Below are 21,135 nucleotides of genomic sequence, written 5' to 3' on the forward strand. Positions count from 1 at the left end.
GATAAAGGAGGATCTCTGCTCACTGTAATATCCTCTCTCAGGAGACTACAGAGTGCAGGAGCAGTAACACTGTTGACTGGAATGTCATGGCAACCAGATGTGAAGATGTGCGCGTGTGATAGGTCACAAACACCCAGTGGATTGCCTTTAGTCTGCCTGTCCTCGCGCTGAACTATTATGTCAACAGCCTGTCTGGTTATTGTGAACCTCAAAGGCGAGGTGGTTAACAAAGGCTGGGAGGGCTGGGAAACTATCTGCTGTCTGTTAGTCTGGTTCCTTTTTAAATTCTCCTTTCTGCCCTTGTACCTCTCCTGTCACATCTTCTCTTATTTTTGTTCCCTTTGTTTCAGACACCATGGTGTTCTCAAAATATTTCTGTCTCCATGACTGTCTGTCTCTCCACCTCCACCTCCACCCTCACTCTCATTTTCACTCTCGCTTCCATTTCCCTTCCTTCATCACATATTGCAGCTCATTAACATGTGCGTGATTAAAGAGTGATGTGCTGAGCTTTGACCTGTATAAGTGCTCCAAGTTTAAACTACTAAAAGGCCTACAGTGTGCAGGAAAAGTTGTCATGAGTGGACCTCTTTCAAATTCAAGACACTTTAGTCTACCTGCTCCCAACTTGTCAAATACCAACACTTGGTCAATGGCCCCTCAGCATCAGACACCAACACACACAGGAACCCTTAGCAGCAGTATGAGACGCACCAGTTGACAGCAGTTTTCGACGCTCCTGCAACTGCTGTAGTATGAAGAGCAAGAAAATCTGCATATGGTGCTTGGAGGGTAGGTAGATCGGTCAAACAAACTCCGGACTTTCACCCGGGAGCCTAGAGTTTGTGTCCCGTGTGATACCAAAAGTGAGTTGAGCTGTTTTAATGCTAGTATGTGTACCATGCTATGCTAGTGACATTGGATGTGATGTAACATTACGTTAGTAATAACCGTACTTATTTTCAGCCAAACCATGTTTTTTTCTAAACCTAGAAGCTACCCTGGAGACCAGACGGACATGCATCAATGCTCTACGTCCTCCATCATTCCATCCGGCAATTACAAGAGGGTTTGTCCGCGCAGGTGTGAAGCAATCCAAGGCCTGTACAGTAAAATCAGACACCAGCCAACTGGGAGTGGCACGAGACTGGAGGTTACTGGCAGATCTGAATCAGCATCTATGCTTTCCATCTGAGATCACCTCTACTAACCTCAGACCAGACCTCGTGCTTTGGTCCTTCTCACGGAGCCTCGTCTGCATCACTGAGCTCACTGTGCCATGGGAGGATGCTGTGGAGTAGGCCTACGAGCGCAAGAGCCTTACTGTGCATTCACACCAAAAGCGTCATGAGTGCCAGCGGTCGCTCAGGTCGCTGGCATCGCGCTGCCTGGCAGCAGCTCCAGCAGGCGCTTGTAGCGGCCAAAGGGGCGGGGCTGGCTGCTGCAGATGTGTCCAGGCTGTTCACTTTACAAGGATGAACAAATATATCATTTATGTCTTCACTTTGTATTATCCATGACTTTCATTGCACAATTAAAATAACGCTAATAAACACAGTCAATACAGCCTTTATGAGTCCTGTTGGCACGTAGGACCACAGAGAAATGTAATTGGTGGTAAATAAGCGGGAGCTCATTAATCGCACTTTCGGAAGCCTCCTTTGTACTGCATCGGCGTATTTGCTGAGGAAACACGGGGCCCGGAGCCGCCGGGCCGTCTGGGTTACACAGAGTCCTGCAAACCCGGCAACTCCACGGTGAATTTCACCGGCTCGTACAGCTCCGGGAGAGCCCAGACCTCCGTACCTGAATCCCGGTCTGCAATTGGCTGCTGCTTCGGCAGCGGCACTGCTCATTTGCATAAAGATCAGCTTCTCTCAACTTCTACTTGACGCTCTGGTCGCTGGCATCGTGCAGCTCGCTGCAGCCGACACCCCTGACGCCCTTCGTAGCAAGCGTACATTGAAAATGAATGGCTGCCGGCCGCTTATAGCGCTCATGACGCTTTTGGTGCGAATTCACAGTTATGGATGCCAAGCTGGCAGCTGACACTGAGCAATGCAGCTGGAAAGCGAAAGTTTGTCCAATTGAAGTGGGCTAACGAGGCTTCATAGGCAACTACCAGGCTGCTTAAAGAAAAAGGAATTCGAGGCCAAGCTCAGCATCAGGCCATCAAAGTCCTCCCTGGTGCAGCGGAACAGGCTAACCAGTGGCTATGGATCAAGAGGAAAGATGCAATTCGGGCCCTGAAATACCACTAACAGCAGCAGGGTTTGAGGGAGTAAAAGTTGATAGGGGCACACCTGGGATGCCAGGTGTTGTGGATGAGCCCTCTGGAGGTGCCGTGGACCTATCACCCAAACACCAGTGAAGGAGGGTACCCACCTGATGACCCCAATGAAGCTTTTACCCTCCCTATCTACCTTTGCTCTTTCCTACTTTCCTATCCATCTAACCCTTTGGCTCCCATTCGGACCCCCAGACGGCACTATTACTCCTACTCATAGTCTCAGTATGTGCATCAGGGATTGAAACATCTAGTCCTAAACTGAACTGAACCAATGTGCTTTTGTTGCTCAAACCCAAGGAAAAAAACTTAAAAGTTAAGTCTATTAACTACATTGTAACAGACTCAAGAGGGGTACCTAGCACAGCATATTTTGACTTTAAGTGCCACTGACCAAGCGTTGCTATTTTACAAATTGAGAAATATACAGTTATTATTAATGTTATTAAATTACACCTGTGCCTTTCCTGTAATCACATGTCAAAACAGTGTCCTGTCTAAAGATATATGTGGTTACCACAAAGCCATCGTAAAACATAAATTATGCCTGCATATGGTCTACTGTTCAGGATATGTTGACACTGTTCAAGCTATTTAGATGCTTTTGTTTTTGTTTAGCATCTAAATGTGTATTTCGTTTCCTAATCCCTCCAGTGCTGCCTTGGAGGACACACACACGCACAATAATGTGTGTGCTTGTTTAAAGACAGAAATGCTCTCTAAGCTAAATTTAACAGTGTAGCCTTGGCTTCAGTCACATATACACCTACGGTTAATGGAAACGCTACTGCACTTGCTCAATGGACTCTACGATGTAGAAGATCCAGGTAATTTTAAATGCAGTATCTTAAGAACACCCCTGAGAGAATTTCTTCAAATTTGGCACAAACATCCACTTTGAGTCATGATGAACTGATTAGACTTTGGTGTTCAAGGGGTCAAGGTCACTGTGATCTTGCGTCCATCTCATTCTTGTAAACACAATAACTCAAGAAGGAGGCAGTTTCCTCAAATTTGGCACAAACGTCCACTTGAACTGATTGGAATGTGGGGTTCAAAGGTCAAGGTCACTGTGACCTTATGTCTATCTCATTCTTGGGAATGTGATATCTGCAAAAGGCTTTGATGGAATTTCCTCAAATTTGGCACAAATGTCCACTTTTAGTCACGATGAACTGATTAGAATTTGGTGTTTAAAGGTTACACTGACCTCACAAAACATGTTTTTGGCCATGAATCAAGAATTCATGCCCTAATTATGATGAAAATTTCACGCAAATGCCTAATACAATGAATAATGATGTGACAATGTTTTAAATCCACAAAGGTTAGCTTCACTGTGACATCATTATGTTCTGCAAACACACATTTTGTGGTCAACTTTATATCTCAGGAACAGAAGGGGTGACATTTGGTCAGATACTGAATTGGTGACTCTAATCTTGGGTGTCCACCTTCAGCAACATCCTAATCTGAAGCATTGTCTACTGTCATGGCTACATATGAGTCTGGACAGACATGGATGTAACTGTTACTGCAGTTTGACTGTTCCACAGAGGCACACAATTGCAAAGAGGTAATTCTAGTTTATGACAATGGATGATTCATCCTCTCAGTTATTGATTACAGTAAGCATCTGCGCTGTTCCCGCATGAGGCGAAAAAGACTGTATGATCAAAACAGACTGGAACCGGTATAAGAGGAGGAAGATGGAGGAGGAGTGAGGTAAGACAGAGTACGAGAGGTGAAAGGTGGAGGATGAGTGATCTTTCATGTGGAAAAATATCCTGCAGCCCCCCACTCCTGCACCCACCCTCCATCCACCACCATGTGACAGACCAATCAGAGAACAGCTGCTCATCCTGCCCAGGCACAGCCTTCCACGGCTCGTTAAACCGCATGCAAATGAGACATATCGACTGTACGAACGCACACCAAATCATGCTCATAAGAGTACACACACAAGTGTACATACTCAGTAACACACTGAACTCAATATCGTACACACACGTACACATGATGGTGTTTGACATTTGTGTTAAAGTCAGTGCAGCAGTGGGCTGTGGATGAGGGTTTTGTGAGTCTCCTGTACAGCAGAGCAGAAGTCTCCTGAGATTAGGATACTCAGCATACCTGGCATACATTCAGGAGTATGACCATGAAGTGTGTGTGTGTGTGTGTACATACTATACGTAGGTCAGATAGGGGACAAGGGGAGGAGAAGATCACTTGCCGTATCCAGAAAAGTGGAACTTCAGAGATCACTTCGTCTTGCTCAACTGTTCTGGCTCTGAGGACTTTTCTTTTGTTCCTCATGAAGTTTCTGTTTTTAATAGAATTTCAGTTTTTAGGTCAACTCACTGTTATTACATTAGCGAGAGTTGAGGGTCGACTAAGCATAAATTGAATTCATTCCGGAGGTCTTAAGGGATCAGTTAGATAGAGGAAAAATGGTAATGCAGCTTCCGTCAACGTGAAAAATCAAAGCTGTGAGTCACATTTTCCCGAGCTGATATTCAGGTCAAATGTTAAAATGTTTGCATAAATCACTGAGAGAACGCATAATATTCCTTTTTATTTTAGGTGCATGTCCATGTGGCTTTCTTGCATGACTGACTTCCCGTCAGTCAGCCAGAGGATATCAGGTATGTTTTCCTCCAGCATCTCCGTTTGACCCCTGACCCCCTTCTCCACAGAGAGGCAAGAAGACAGGAACAGCAGTTTCTCCCCCTCTTCCCCTCCTGCATCAGTATCTGTGCCCGGCCTGCCTTGATGCCAGCACACCTGTGCTGTCTCTCAACAGTCAAATTAATAAGCTCCATCTCTCCTGCAGAAAAATCCCCTCCAGACCTCCACGGCACCTCGGCACAGCGGAGGCACAGCGGAGGCACAGCGGAGGCCCAGCGGGGCGGAAACCGGGCCGAGCTGATCCACGACACAAAGCCAACTGGGAGTGATTGACTCTCCAATCTTAAGAAGGTCAAATACCTCGGTGGCTTGGCTGACTCCGTTCAAGATTACTTGCCACTCAAGGAGAGGAAGCAGAGGTGGAGTGGAGGTGATGTTCCAGGTACAGTTAAAGCAGACAGAGGATTATCTTTCCTCTTATTAGCGTGTTACTCAACAAATTAAATTGTCCAGAATACTGCCATAACCACACAAAGAAAAAGAAGCCTAAATGCAACCTGCCATAAAGTGATTACTTCTACTTTGTCAGAGAGAGATTCTGAATAAACACAGGCTCAGTGACCAATTAGTCATTGAAATTGGAAGACATAAAAAGACAAGGCTAACAAGGGACGTGCAGGCAGAGATACTCCTCCTCTTTTGTGTTGAAAATATCCTTCATTCTTTGAAGAAACAGTGAGCAAAAAACCTGAAGTTCTCCTCTAAGAGAAAAATCTTAATTGTCATGGCTGAAGTGACAGCAGCAGCAATTGTGACTAGATATATCACAGCCTGTCAGAGAAGCAGATGCTCTGAATAACTGTCGCATCTGCAGATAACTCACTGACTGTTGAAATTAATGTTGCTCTACAGACACTGTACATGACATCTTGTCTCAAAGCTAGTGTACAGGCTGTAGTCGTTTTTGTATAAGCGATACAATTAGGATTAGATTTATGGAAGAATAAAGGAAGATATTTGGCATGAGTTAGTGAGTGTCTGTACGCACCCGAAAGAGTAAACCCTGCAGTGTTTGCTTTGTATTCTGTGGGTCAGGCTGTACTTGGGGTCCAGACACGCAGCCCAGCCGCCTTTGGTCCCCTCCTGAGCAGCTTCCCCACCGGCCAATGATGCACATGACACCTGCACACATAAAAACATGGACATATTATAACAGGCATTTCCAATGTAACTATAATTACTGCACACAATATATTTTGGGGTTATTTGGGGTTATAACGCAATGGGTACATTATTTATATTTAAGTAGTGACAGATTCAGCATTTTTGAATAACTGGTAAATTATTATTTCATTGTCATTTATAGTACACCTCCAAAACACTAGTCGGCGGCGGAGTGTCTGTGAAGTGCTGTAAAGTTTAGTGTAGTCAAAACACACCAAAAACACACATTAAACATGGCTTAATAGCCACAATTTCAAACACAAGTACACAAACTGGCTTCACTTTAACTCTTTTGCTTGACACATTTACCTCACAAATACAATATGCTAATGTTATTAGCGCAAGCCTATGGCATTTTACATTGTATAAATTAGCTAATCGGCTAGTGGACTTTTCCTCTACTCATATGAAGCTGAAACCAGGGACAACAGCAACATTTAACAAAGGTAACGTTACAAAATACGGCTCTATTACAACTCACAAGGTTCACCGACAAAACAACCATCTTAGACTAAACACGTTTTCCAAACATTACAACATGCTAATGTTATTAGCACAAGCCTATGGCATTTTACAGTGTATAAATTAGCTAATCGGCGAGTGGACTTTTCCTCTACTCATATGAAGCTGAAGCCAGGGACAACAGCAACATGGAACAAAGGTAACGGCACAAAATTTGGCTCCATTACAACTCACAAGGTTCACCAACAAAACAACTGTCTCATACTAAACACGTTTTCCAAACAAATATTATGCTAATGTTATTAGCACAAGCCTATGGCATTTTACATTGTATACATTAGCCTAGCGACGAGAGAGGAGATTTCCGCTGCTCATACGAAGCCAGGATAAATCACACACAAGACCTATAATGCTATTTTGTGGATGTTTTTAATATCTACACAATGTATTGCTTCTTATCTGTGAATTTAAAGTAAATAAAAGCTTCCTTTCCCCTAAGAGATATAGTTTCAGCTTCTGCATTGCTGTGACGTGTAGTTACATTTCTGGGGAGGTGCACGTCAGGCTAGTGTGTAGAGTACGGCATAGCTATGGCATCGATTAAACCCAGAAGTATAAATTCTGCCTACATTGGGATGTGTTCGTACTGTATTGCTGCACTTAAATGAAGAGGAAGAAACAAATGTTGTAGCCCGCTTACTACCCACAGCCTGGAAGAACTGGAGAACGCCAACAATGCAGAAAAAGGGTTAAACCAATATTGAGAACTAGAGCTTCTTGTCAAGGTTAAGTAGCCTGGCTCAGTCTGGGAGTCCTGCATTGCAAATGTAATGTACAACCTGAACAAAACAGGCACTATATGAGGGAATGAATGGTATTTCCATTAGAGGAATGAACTTTATTAACTTTTGACTTTCTACAGTTTTAACACAATGTTGTTGCTCTCAAAGACCCACAGAGCATCTTATATCTCGTCTCAAAGATCAAGAACAGAGCTCAACAATTCATAAAAAACAATGAAGTCTCAGCAAACTGTGTAAACACTTCTATGTACAGTGAATATCCAAGGCTACATACTGTACATGAGGTATCTATGAGTCATCGACTGAATGTACCTACAGTATGTTCTCTGCCCTTTTATTCTGGTATTTCACTGATGAAAAGATGGTGTTTTCATAACACTAGGCTGTCTCTGTTAAAAGACGCAAATACTTTTGAAATTGGTGCTACATGACCAGAACCTCAAATTGCTCCTGATGGCTGTGCCATTTGTATGTGAATGTCTAAATCAGCAGGTGGCACCTTGTGCGATAGCCTCGGCCACCAGTGTGTGAATAGGTGACTGTGGTGTTAAAAGCCCTTTGAGTGGTCGTAAGACTAGAAAGGTGCTATACAAATGCGAGAACATTTATCAGCACCGCACTAGCTGGTTCAGAATCAGCAAAGTGTCCCTTTAAGCTTCAGACTAATTTTGTTCTGTCCCGTTTGAGTGTGTGTGATCAAAGCATTAGTGGTTCTCAAATGGCGTCCCGTGATGCCAATCCAGATGTGCTGTGGGATTTTGTGATAACCACACATTATTACTGCGATATTCAACTGGGCCTATACAAAAAGTTATGAATTGACTGTATCAGTATGTTGTGCACACCGTTTTTCTAATTAAGAGCTAAAAATGTAATTTAATTTAATTTAACATAAAAAAACCTCACAGGGAATCTATTTGTCACCATGCCTGGGAATTTTAAGTGTGTGACACATCAAAAGCCCTGATTGGCAGCCAGTGTGAGGGATGATAACATTTAAAAGGAGAAATCCATGAGTGGGACAATGGATCGCTTTAATGGACGGAGCAAATTAGGGCTGCAGCTAACGATTATTTTCATTGTCAACTAATCTGTCGATTATTTCTTCGATTAGTCGACTAATCATTTTATTGAAAAATGTGTTAAAATGTTGAAAAATGTCGGCCTGTCTCTCCCAAACCCCAAAATTATGTCATCTAATGTCTGTTTCATACTCACGCCAAAGAGTTTTATGGGAGAGTGTGTAAAGCTGCCAATATCTGAATGTAAGAAGCTGCAGTAAGAGTATTTTGGGGTACTTTTATAGTACTTTTCTATGAAAAATGACTCAAACCGATTAGTCACTGATTATTTTAATAGTCGATTAGTCATCGATTAGTCGACTAATCGTTGCAGCCCTAGAGCAAATTACAACAAAGCACCAGTGAAGACGACCTACCACCAAAAGAAAAGAGGAAAAAAATGCGAAAACTACTTGTTGCATTTTTTCTTTCTTTCTTTCTTTCTTTCTTTCTTTTTTTTCATTTGCATGTCAACAAACCATTTTTATCTTTATTTCATAGAAAATTTTGCACAATAATATTCTACAAATTCAAGCCACAACAAGACCTTTTGTGTTTGGAGCCATAAAAATAAATTAGACATGAACAAAATGGAAAAGAGGAGGAGCCAGACATGGAAACAGAGCCATTAATCATTTTAAACTCAATAGTAAAAAGGCAAATTCAAGACATACCTTTTTAGTTTGGCTTTTAGTTGATTTTTACTGATCTATTTATTCTTATTTATTTACTTATTTCTCATCTATTTATTGAACTTTTTTAGACATTTTATCATTGTCATATATTTTAAATCCTTTATTTATTTCTTATTGATAACCTTTAGTAATATATCTTATATGCTTTTAAAGTTATCTATTTAGCAATTTATTTCTAATTATCTATATACTTTTATTTATGTATTTTTATATATATTTATTTATTTTTATTTTTTATTTCTATTTATATATTTTATTGCTATTTCTATTTGTTCTTATTCTATTTTTTAACACTTTTATTTTTAGGTTTTCTTAGGTCTTCTTCTGGTGCATTTGTCTTTTTATTCTGTGAAGCATTTTGTGTTACAATTTATTGTATGAAAATGTGCTATATAAATAAAGTTTTATTAATTGATTGATTGATTGATTGATTGATTGATTGAAAAAATACAAATTATAAGTCAAAATAACCGTAAACCAGAAGTAAAGCAGATCTAGCAAATTATATCAAAATATATGAACACTGTTAATGTATAAAAATGTTCGTATATTTTCTGTACATTAGACACACATTAACGCATCACATTACATAACGTCACTTCACATTATCTATTAACACGCTCTGCAGTCTTTTCCCGTCACACCTCTCGCTGTTTAGCCGCAGCTGTCGTTTATTTTTATTTTTTGAAGACATATTCGATGCCCATATATGCAGTCACTGAAATCTCCAATTCAGTTGGGGTGAAGTAAATGGCTCTGCTTTTAACTCCGCTTTCTACCACTGAGAATCATGTTATCTGGGTTCCATTGATGATGGCTTTTGGTGCTCGCCGTGAACGCACTAATTTTTCACTAGTTTTCCAGCTCCAGCTCAGTCAACTCGGAGATCGGGATTAGCCTCAGAGTTTGTTGGGCCTGCTTTCTGAAACAGGGCCCTGATGTGATGAACATCTTTTCCTCCAATTACTTAACACAAATGCCATAAATCACTGAAAGTTGCTACTGAATTTGACCCTGGGTTCGTGTATGTTTGGACCTCAGTGTTAAACTACGATACGCATACTATTCATCATGATGTGCAGCTGGGGCGGATGCACCAGCAGCACTGCCAAGACTCTCAGCGGTACAGAGACAGAACAGTGTAATGAAGGAAAAGATGATAAACCAAGAGAAGGTCAAAGTTCCTTCTTTATGTTCTTTATACACTGAGAATTTCATTCAGCGAGTGCAGATTGGCTGGTTTGTCTGTTTATAGAAGCATCAGTGTGTTTATGTAAAGCATGTATCTGCGTAAACTGTGTACATACATGCAGCAAACGTGCACACATGTCAGCGTGTTGGTTGTGTGTACATCTGCACTTTTGCAAATGACTGAGCGTTAGCGCAGGAGTGGCTGCTCAAATGTTTGCTGTCTGGTTTCTTTAAGCTCCGTCTGCTGCGGAGACTCAGTTTGCAGAGGAAGAAACAATATTGGCTCAGACGCGATGATATGAAACATAAATCTATGGTTCCACTGTACGCCATTCAAGTGTACACAAGATAGGATGTGTAAAAGCGTGTGTGTGTGTGTTTCTGTATTGTCTGCTGTGTGTAATATTATCTAACACGTACAGTTTACAGAGTTCGCTCAGGTTAATTGAAATGAAGCCTGAGCAAAATGTTTTACAGCTATGTAAATGTAAAAGTAATGAAGTATGGAGAAATGATTAGTGCTTTCCAAAAGTATGATGTTGCCAGGGAACGATGAGCAATACATGCCAGCCTCTCAAAAAAAACATCTATTGTTTACTTAATATTGACATTATTTGTGCATGTTTACATTCTCAGCCAAGACTTTCCTTGTGAAGTGAGCTTCAGAAGAACGTCTCAGACGTGACTGTCTTGCTGTGGCCTTCAGAGTTTTTGAGGCTAAACAAGGAAGTCCAGGTGTCCCAATCCCCATGTAGCATTTTTTCAGCTCCTCCTGGGAGATCCCAAGCCAGATGAGATGTATAACCAAGTCTTCCCCGGGGTCTCTTCTCATTTAAATGTGCCTGGATACCCTCCAGAGGAAGGTGCCCAGGAGATCAGATGCCTGAACCACCTCACCTGGCTCCTTTTGATGTGAAAGAGCAGCAGCTCTACTCCCAGTTTCCTCCAGATGTCTCAAAGGGTGAGCCCAGCCACCCTGCAGACGTGGGTGGCTTATGAGACAATGGGCCTCTGGGCACAGATATGCAAAAAGCCCCACCATCTCTTCTACTTATGAGCAAGACACACAAAATTGATGATCGTGTTGCCTGTTTTTTGTTATTTTGCATCTCTTTGTAGTCGTTTTGTGTAACTTTGAGCGGATTTTGTGTCATTTTTGGTTGTTTTGTGACTCTTTGCAGGTCCTTTGCATCTTTTTGTGGCCATCTTGAGTCTCTTCCTGGTCTGTACGTGTTAATTTTTGCACCTGGCAGGCCTGCTCAGTTATCTATCCATGCCTACAGAGGAAACTCATTTCGGATGCTTGTATCTGCAATCTCATGGGACAAGAATTAACCAATCACTTGCTCCACCCTCTCTGTCCCAGGACGTCACAACATCTGGTTCAAAGGTCAGCCTCTACTGTGAGGGATTTACGGTGCTAGAAATTCATTTGTTTTTGTTTAAATGTCATCTAGTTTAGTCTTACTGCTAAATTTGCAACTTCGTCATTAGCATCGTAGCCTGAAGGTTTTGGTTGGTTTTGGTTATCGTTAGACAGATCAAGGCTAACGTTCCTATGTTTTTATTATCTCTGTTAATCCATGTACCCCAAAGTTATAGTAGTTTATACGAATATACACAACGTCTAGCATCCCATTGTGAATATATCCTTCCACTGCACACCGTGGTCCTTGCTGTTGACTTCGAAGAGCTGTATTGCCTGATGTCCAGGAACTACACACTGCGGCTGAACGGAATCGGCGTTGCCAGGTTTCTTTTTGTCAGGCTTGTCTGACCTAGCAACAGTAGCTAAGGGGGATCAAACAATTGTCAGGGCTCAGATCCAAGGATCCCCTTTTGGTCCCTACTTTTAAAAATGAGAACCAGTACCTCAGCCCACCAGGGGTCAGTGAGCTTAGGTCCTTACCTTTGCCTGTGGCCCAGCTATGAATGCACCTGATCCAAAAGCCTGTCCCTGCAACACATTCTCACTCTGATCTTGTCACGTATCGATGTTTGGTCATGGACTTTCCACATCCAGATACGACATGAAAGGTATCCTGGGTGCGTTGGTTGTTGACGTTCTGGGACACTGTGTCAAGTTTTGCCTGTTACATGCATTGTCTTCTTTCAAAATACACATGTCACTCTACACTACAACCAACGCACATGGTTTGGTTTCGGAAAAAAGAACAGGGTTTGGCTTTATAATCTTACAGGATGCGAACACCACTCTCTCGGGTCAAAGTCAGTGTTTGTTGGACGCATCCACCACCCCTCCTGCACGCCCTACTCGGACTTTCGTCAACCTTAACTTCGTTCGTGTCCCGCTGTGTTTCCCCCTGACACCTCCAAGCACCATTAAACTATAACAGCAAGCAAATCATGCCAACATTAAAGGATGGCTTTTTCATTAGTGTCTGATGCCACAAGTCACTGCCCAAGCACTGGATTTCGACGACTTTGGAGTAAGGTGATCCCAGTGGGTGGTGGGCCCACAGTGCAGCAGCCTCATGTAGTTCTTTCACAGTGCTGTGCCGTTTGCTCCTGCTCAGAGTGTTCAGTAACAGATCAGGCAGGAGGGGACCAACTGAGTCAGGTACACTGCCACCTGATAAAGTCCTTCGACGTGTCTTTGTTGCAAAGGGCACATGAACTGTATCGCACATGTGGGTGGACCAATAATGTATTTAAATGAATTTGAACCACGCTTCATTATGCCTGTCACTGTTAATGTGTTCCAGCTGAAAGCATTCATCAGCACACAATGCACAATGTGCAATGAAATGCAAAATCACTCTTGATTATTTTGTCACTTCACATCTGCAGACTTATCAGTGGCATTGAACTGCCGAACACTGTTTCACTGAATACTGAGCTGTAAAAATTGACCTGTTTTCATTGAGCACAAATTATAATAAATGAACAGCATGTTGTTAAGCTAATCAGGAAAAACTATCCCGCAGTACATCTCACGCTGTTAAAAAACGCTTTCATGGAAACACTTCCCCTTATCTGAGTGTGTGCTGGTGCGTGCATGCAAGATACACTGACTCCTATTGATTGGACGGTTGTGTCGCAGGCCATCTCTCCGAGTAACAGCTCCACCAGGCACTGTGTCAGTCAGCATTACAGCTGAGGATGCTGCAATGCCCCTCCAACTCCCTCCACCCTCGCTTGTCAGTGTGTATGATGGACAGTTCCCTTCAACAGCTTCGTACAAACACACACATATACACACACACACACACTCATACAATCTCTGTCTCTCTGTTCTTGTCCTTGTCTCTTCCTCTCACACACACAAACACACACAAGTAGCTGCACACACGTGTACACACACACACACACACACACACATATCCCGGGGCTAATTCATTATGAGCTGAATGTCTGCTTTGTGAAAGATATAGAACGTTTGCTTAGTCATTTGGAGTGGGGCACTCTGTGTTCTCGCTATATTGTGTGAGGGAAAAAGATAAGTTGCTGATTTATCCCCAAGCCAATTTCATTACAATAAAAACCGCAGCACATGTAATCCAAAAAAAAAAAAAAGTCCTTCTGTGTTTTTGGACAGTGAAAACGAAACCACATTACCTTGACGAGAGCAAGGACAAGGGCACAGGATTCCAGGCTCCCTCGATATTTCTCAAATTATGATGCTGAACATCTTAATCGATTTGTAGTAATTTAATACTGACATACACCAACAAACAAACCACAACATCTCATTGATTAAGTCTGAATAGAGGGGCTGCGAGTTTCATCTGTATGGTAATCAATAGAGTAATGAATTATGTGTGTGCTGTCGAGCAAGGCAAATACTCTTCTGGCTGAGCTGAATGTGAAAGAGCTGCCAGTGTATCTCAGTCATGGGCTGATAAATACAGGCTCGCTGTAATATACATAACAAAGACCTGTCAAAATAATGCACTTCCTGGCCCACAGTCGCAAAAACGACTCAGATTTTCTGTCTTCAAACTTTCCTCTAAAAGGGACGGTTCACCCTCAAATCAAAAATACACATTTTCCCTCTTACCTGTAGTGCTAGTTATCAATTTAAATTGTTTTGTGTGAGTTGCAGTGTTGGAGATATCGTCAGTAGAGATGTCTGCCTTCTCGTGAATGTAATAGAACTAGGTGGCACTCAGCTTGTGGTGCTCAAAGCTCCCAAAAAAATACATTTAAAAAACTCAACATCGATGTCTCTTTCCAGAAATCATGACCTGGTTACTCAAAATAATTCACAGACCTTGTTGTGAGCAGTTTCATGCAGGAGCTATTTTCTTTCTACCGAACCACATCTGCTAACTGTATCACTGCGCAGAAGGAAGCGTGCATCTACTCACAATGAGAAGCTTGAGTTATTTCTGTTATTATTTCTTGCTTTGCTTTGGTCTCTTCAGGAAGTCCTTGGCCTACAGAAGTCAAGAGCAACTAAAGAAATTAAAGCTGGCAGGAGTCAGAGAGAGGCCTGTGGTCTGGGTAGCCCACAGTATGGGAAGTATTTTCTCTGAACTTTACTTCCACAGGCATGTCAGACAACTGTATCACCGCGCAGAAGGAAGCGTGCATCTACTGCTAGCTCACCTAGCACCACTGAGCTAGCTAACATTACAGCTCAGGCGAGAGGGATGCCATTAATGTTCACACTGGGTGCGAATAAAACAATTTGCACAGGTGAATTAAGTCAATGTAAAGACACAATTAGATGCGAATTCCATGCAATATGCGTTATGAATGATGCAAAATATGCGAGTTAAGTAGCGCAAATGCAGTGAGTAGCACGATTTCATTTCAAAAGCTTATTCACAAGAGTTGAAAAATCTGAACTTCAGCGATCAATTTTGCACCGCGATAGCCAATCAACACTGAGACTCCAGGGACATATGACGCCAAAGATGTACTGACAGAAGCTCATTCATGGATTCAGCGATGTCATGTGCGTATGATGTGAATCAACATACAATATTCTAGCATTCAAACTCACATGTGTAACACAATGTGAAAATTTGCATCGTGTTTAGTGTGAACACAACATCACGCTGTCATAAGCTTCTCGCCCATGAGTAGATGCACACTTCCTTCTGCACCATGATAGGGTTGGCAGGTGTAGTTCGGTAGAAATAAAATAGTTCCTACATGAAACTGCTCACAACAAGGTCTGTAGATTATCTTGAGTAGCCGGGTCATGATTTCTGATTTCTTTCTTTTTTCATGAATTCTGCCCTTTGAGCACCACAAGCTGAGTGCCATCTAGTTCCATGACATTCAAAAGGCAGACATCTCTACGGCCGATATACAGTCAGGTCCATAAATATTTGGACATTGACACAATTTTCAGCATTCCAGCTCTGTACAACACCACAATGGATTTGAAATGAAACAATCAAGATGTGCTTTAAGTGCAGACTCTGAGCTTTAATTTGAGGGTATTTACATCCAAATCAGGTGAAGGGTGTAGGAATTACAACACATTTTATATGTGCCTTCCACTTTTTTAAGGGACCAAAAGTAATTGGACAAACTAACATAATCATAAATCAAATTGTCACTTTTTAATACTTTGTTGCAAATCCTTTGCAGTCAATGACAGCCTGAAGTCTCGAACCCATGGACATCACCAGACGCTGGGTTTCGTCTCTGGTGATGCTCTGCCAGGCCTCTGCTGCAGCTGTCTTCAGTTCCTGCTTGTTCTTTGGGCATTTTCCTTTCAGTTTTGTCTTCAGCAAGTGAAATGCATGTTCAATCGGATTCAGGTCAGATGATATGACTTGGCCATTGCAGAACATTCCACTTCTTTGCCTTTAAAAACTCTCTGGTTGCTTTCACAGTATGCTTCGGGTCATTGTCCATCTGCATTGTGAGGCGCCGTCCAATGAGTTTTGAAGCATTTGGCTGAATCTGAGCAGATAATATTGCCCGAAACACTTCAGAATTCATTCTGCTGCTCTTGTCAGCAGTCACATCATCAATAAATATAAGAGATCCAGTTCCACTGGCAGCCATACATGCCCACGCCATTACACTACCACCACCATGCTTCACTGATGAGGTGGTATGCTTTGGATCATGAGCAGTTCCTTCCCTTCTCCATACTTTTCTCTTTCCATCATTCTGGTACAAGTTGATCTTTGTCTCATCTGTCCATAAGATGTTGTTCCAGAACTGTACAGGCTCTTTTAGATGTTTCTTGGCAAACCTTAATCTGGCCTTCCTGTTTTTGAGGCTCACCAATGGTTTACACCTTGTGGTGAAACCTCTGTATTTCCTCTGGTGAAGTCGTCTCTTAATTGTTGACTTGGACACAGATACACCCACCTCCTGGAGAGTTTTCTTGATCTGGCCAACTGTTGTGAAGGGGTTTTTCTTGACGAGGGAAAGGATTTGTCTGTCATCCACCACACTTGTTTTCCATGCTGAGCTCACCAGTGCGTTCTCTCTTTTTAAGAAACAGTTGATTTGGCCACACCTAATGTTTTTGCTATCTCTCTGGTGGGTTTGTTTTGATTTTTCAGCCTAATGATGGCTTGCTTCACTGATAGTGACAGCTCTTTGGACTTCATATTGAGAGATGACCTCACCAGATTCCAAATGAATATACCACACTTGAAATGAACTCTAGGCCTTTTATCTGCTCCTTGTAAGTGAAATAACGAGGGAATAACACACACCTGGCCATGGAACAGCTGAGTAGCCAATTGTCCAATTACTTTTGGTCCCTTAAAAAGGTGGAAGGCACATATAAAATGTGTTGTAATTCCTACACCCTTCACCTGATTTGGGTATAAATACCCTCAAATTAAAGCTCAGAGTCTGCACTTAAAGCAGATCTTGATTGTTTCATTTCAAATCCATTGTGGTGTTGTACAGAGCTGGAATGCTGAAAATTGTGTCAATGTCCAAATATTTATGGACCTGACTGTAGAAAAAGAAAGACTTTTTTTTTCTTGAAGAGTTCGATACTTTTTGTTTAACCAAAAACAGCCCTGAAATTGCAATCTCCAAACCCAGGCAGCCAGTGGAGAGAGGCCAAAACAGGTGCGATATGTTCTCTCCTCTGGGTTCCTGTGAGGAGCCTGGCAGTGGCGTTCTGAACCAGTTGGAGGCGGGATAGAGAGGACTGACTAATACTGGTGTACAGAGAGTTCCGGTGGTCTAAATGGAAAGAGATGAGAGCGTAGGTGACTATCTGCAGGCCTGTGAGGGTGAGAAATGGCTTGATTTTGGAAATGGTGTGGAGATGGAAGAAGCTGGCTTTTACTAATGCATTTATTTGTTTGGAGTCAGATATCACACCAAGATATTTGACATGGGGTTTAACATAGTGGAAAAGGATGTCAAGCTGGTCAGAAATCCCTTTGATGGAATCAGGGGGGACAAAGAGGGCAACTTCTGATTTGCCCTAATTCAGCTGAAGGAAGTTCTGTGTCATCCAATACTTTATGTCCTTGAGGCAGTTTATGATACTGGCAACACTGGACTTGTGGTTAGCCTTGAGAGAGAGATACAGCTGTGTGTCGTCAGCATAGGAGCGGAAGGAGATGTTGTAAAAAGCTGGAAATCAGAACGGAGGCACAGAGAGTAGTTACATAGAGATGACACATTCATGTGAACCAACAGGTTCTTAGAATGGAGCATTGCAGGTAGTTGCCTGTTTCAACTCATCTCATTGCAAATCTTTGGTCTGAACTAGGGATGTTCCTGGTGACAACTTCACTTGTCGACTAAATGAAAATTTTAATTAAGACTAGTCAACTAGACTAAAAAAGGGAAAACACTCAGAAAACAGTCAAAATTTAGCACAATTTATTGTTAAGTATTTGAAACATTGTCCCCAAAAATATTGTGTGCATTAAGAGCCCTTTGAGGCCTTCAATCATAATCTTCAACAACCATGTCGGATTTTAAATGCCGCTGAAGTACGAGACACTTTGAGCCATGCGTTATGAATGTGAACATGATGGCAACTCAGTCAAAAGTTAATCACTGGGGCATCGGTGGCTTAGTGGTGGGGTGGGCGCCCCATGTGCAGGGCTGTTGCTGCGGCGGCCCGGGTTCGACTCCGGCCTGTGGCCCTTTGCTGCATGTCACTCCCTCTCTCTCTCCCCCCTTCACGCTCATATGTCCTATCGATTAAAGGCTTAAAAATGCCCGAAAAAAATCTCTTTTTAAAAAAAAAAAAAAGAAAAAAAAAAGTTAATCACTAAAATAACATCTAAAATAAATAAACTGCCTCTGAAATGTGGGGCACGTTGAACGTTGCAGATTATCTGACAATAATGATAGCAATTCACTTTAAAGTCAATAAAACGACATCTAAATTATTTAAATTTCAGCTGAAATGAGAGGCATTTAGCTCTGTGCAGTATGAATGTAAACCATGCACATTATCTGACCATAACTCACTTAAAGTTAACAAATAATATAACATCTCAAAAAAAAAAAAAAATGCTGCTGTATTTATTTTCTAGAGTAATGCCAAACCGCGCTGGATTTGCGAGAGGACATCGGTCTTATTTCCCACCGTGTTGTTTTAACACTCCAGTCTACTCGAGCGGGGGGGACTGCTGTCTGACGGCTCTGTAGCTCCCACTAATGGCAGGCTGCTGCATGACAGTTAAGCGCCCTTGTACATAAATAAAACACAATTTGGTTTAACCGACTAATAATTCTGGGGTGGACATTTAATCATTTAGACGGCTAATCATGTGCATCCCTAGTCTGAACGAGGCTTAAGTTGACAAAACAAAATCAAGACTCACAAAAACTACTTTGGTTCGCCTCCTCATTGTTCCAGCAATCTCCATCTCTGGTTTGGTTGATATAAACCCTTAACTCACCTAGTTAGATGTGAAAACACGCTGGCTCTATACATGCTAAAATTACTGTTACCCTTTAACTGAATTTACAGCTCTTGGCTAAAAACAATACTTCTTGTACCCTGTTGTGTTCAGATTGTCTTGACATAAAATCAGCAGAATAAATTGTGCCAAGAGACCAACAATCCTGTTTTCTCTTCCACACTTCCATTACACTGCTGCATCCTAATATCTGCTCTGCAAATCTTCCATATCAGATTGTGCTGGTCTCATTCGCTGTGCTACATTTGGGAGGTCAGCATTAGTAGGAAATGCACTTCCTGCAAGTGACAATATTTATTTTTAATCCCGAACATGGCGCCTTACAAATACATGAAATGAAAGAGAGGAGGTGGTTATATACCACAGGAAGCTATTTTAAATACCAGTAAGAATTAAAACAATGATGACTCACTTGTGGTGTTGTGATGTAGTCGAGGAACCTTTTAGCTTCATCCTCCAGAGAATGACTCACACTGGCCCAGGGCTCTAAGTCTATATGCCACCGAGGAGTCTGTAGTGGAGCGCACACACACACACACACACACACACACAATTATTAACATAAAAAGAACATGAAATTGACAATAAACCAACATCAAAGTAGGCCACTCAAAAGAAATCTAGTGCAAGGACAACAACAAAGGGAGCTTTATTCTTCAGGTATTATAACCCACTTGTGTGTAGCTGCTGATGGAACTGGGTCACAGTGTGCTCAGCCGAGGATTTTTTTTTTTCCCACCTGTGTGTTAGTGACAAATAAACTGCTAAAGTTCATTTCCATTGTTATTTTAGTCAAACGGGGGCTGCTATTTATTCTCATGCAATCTGTGCTGCGAGGTACAGATAAAAAAAAAAAAAGCTGTCGAAAGTCCAGCTGTGATTCACAGTGGAAAAATAAGACCTCAGACTTCACCATCACCATCAGTTGGCTGCAGCAGCTCAGTGCTGCTGTGTGATTACATTCCTGAAACCTGGCAGAGCTCAGCTTTACAGCCTGCTTCATTTCTACAGGAATGTGTCTGTTTATGATTAGAGCAGAGGCAGTCAGATGCAGAGCGAACAAGAGGGAGAAGAAAGGAGAGGATCAGAGCTGCGATGATGCACTCGCAGGTTGCACAATCATTTCTTGGGTCAAATACCATGGCCAAATGTTCATTAGCAGCCCCGGTATAAATTATCCTGGGTGATTTCACGACAGAGTGCTTCCCTGCCCGGGATGCTCCTGCCTTCATCAGTGCTTTACGGGCACTGCAGTTTATTTTCAGATTTTCCACGGTTATGCACAGATAATTTTTGGCTTAGCGAACAAGATCATGTTCGGGTTTGCTCGATGCTGTGGGCACATCTGCTGAACAATCTGTAAAGGGCACTGCGATGACATCAGGTCTGTTTAGGAAAATAATCTTGTGTTGGAATTCACGCCCATGTTTCCATGCCTCCTTTTCTTGTTCTCCTTACTCACAGTTATGCCCTCCAGTCTGACTTTGTGCTTGCAGGCTCATCACAATGGGCGTCGCAGCTCCAACACTTTACAATCACACTGTTCATTTGAACAAAAGTGGCTTTGTGTGATGTAATAATTGAGTTTGTGTGAAGGTCAACTCTCAAGTTTTCCTTTGTGTAACAAGCCAGTTGACAGTCTACATTCAGTCACACACAACATACTTATATATTGTATAATTCAATTCACCTAAACCTTTATCAGCATGACAACTGAGAAAACATGCTGCCAAAACGACACATATACACAGAGATGTGGACTTATAATGTTGTTCACATGGGTGTACTATGAGACTGTGGGCCCCTGGGCACAGCTATGCAAAAGACCCCAACAACCTCTCCTACACAGGAGCAAGACACACAGACTTTTTGATGGTTCTGCATCTTTTCTTGTTGTTTAGTGTCTTTCTTCTGTTGTTATGCATCTTTTTTATAGTT

The 21,135-nt window shown here is 42.1% G+C and overlaps 1 protein-coding gene across 1 annotated transcript in view; it reads right to left on the bottom strand.

Moving 5' to 3' along the window:
* Window positions 1–21,135, bottom strand: part of mettl24 (methyltransferase like 24) — a 74,061-nt gene that overhangs the window by 16,221 nt on the left and 36,705 nt on the right. Inside the window, exons 2-3 of the mRNA XM_033648175.2 lie at window positions 19,610–19,708; window positions 5,964–6,097 (exon numbers count right to left, since the gene is read on the bottom strand). Of these exons, the coding sequence (XP_033504066.1) occupies window positions 5,964–6,097; window positions 19,610–19,708 (233 nt within the window). The remainder of the gene's footprint in view (window positions 1–5,963; window positions 6,098–19,609; window positions 19,709–21,135) is intronic.

Source organism: Epinephelus lanceolatus, chromosome 13, assembly GCF_041903045.1.
Source record: "Epinephelus lanceolatus isolate andai-2023 chromosome 13, ASM4190304v1, whole genome shotgun sequence".
NCBI classification, from domain to species: domain Eukaryota; kingdom Metazoa; phylum Chordata; class Actinopteri; order Perciformes; family Serranidae; genus Epinephelus; species Epinephelus lanceolatus.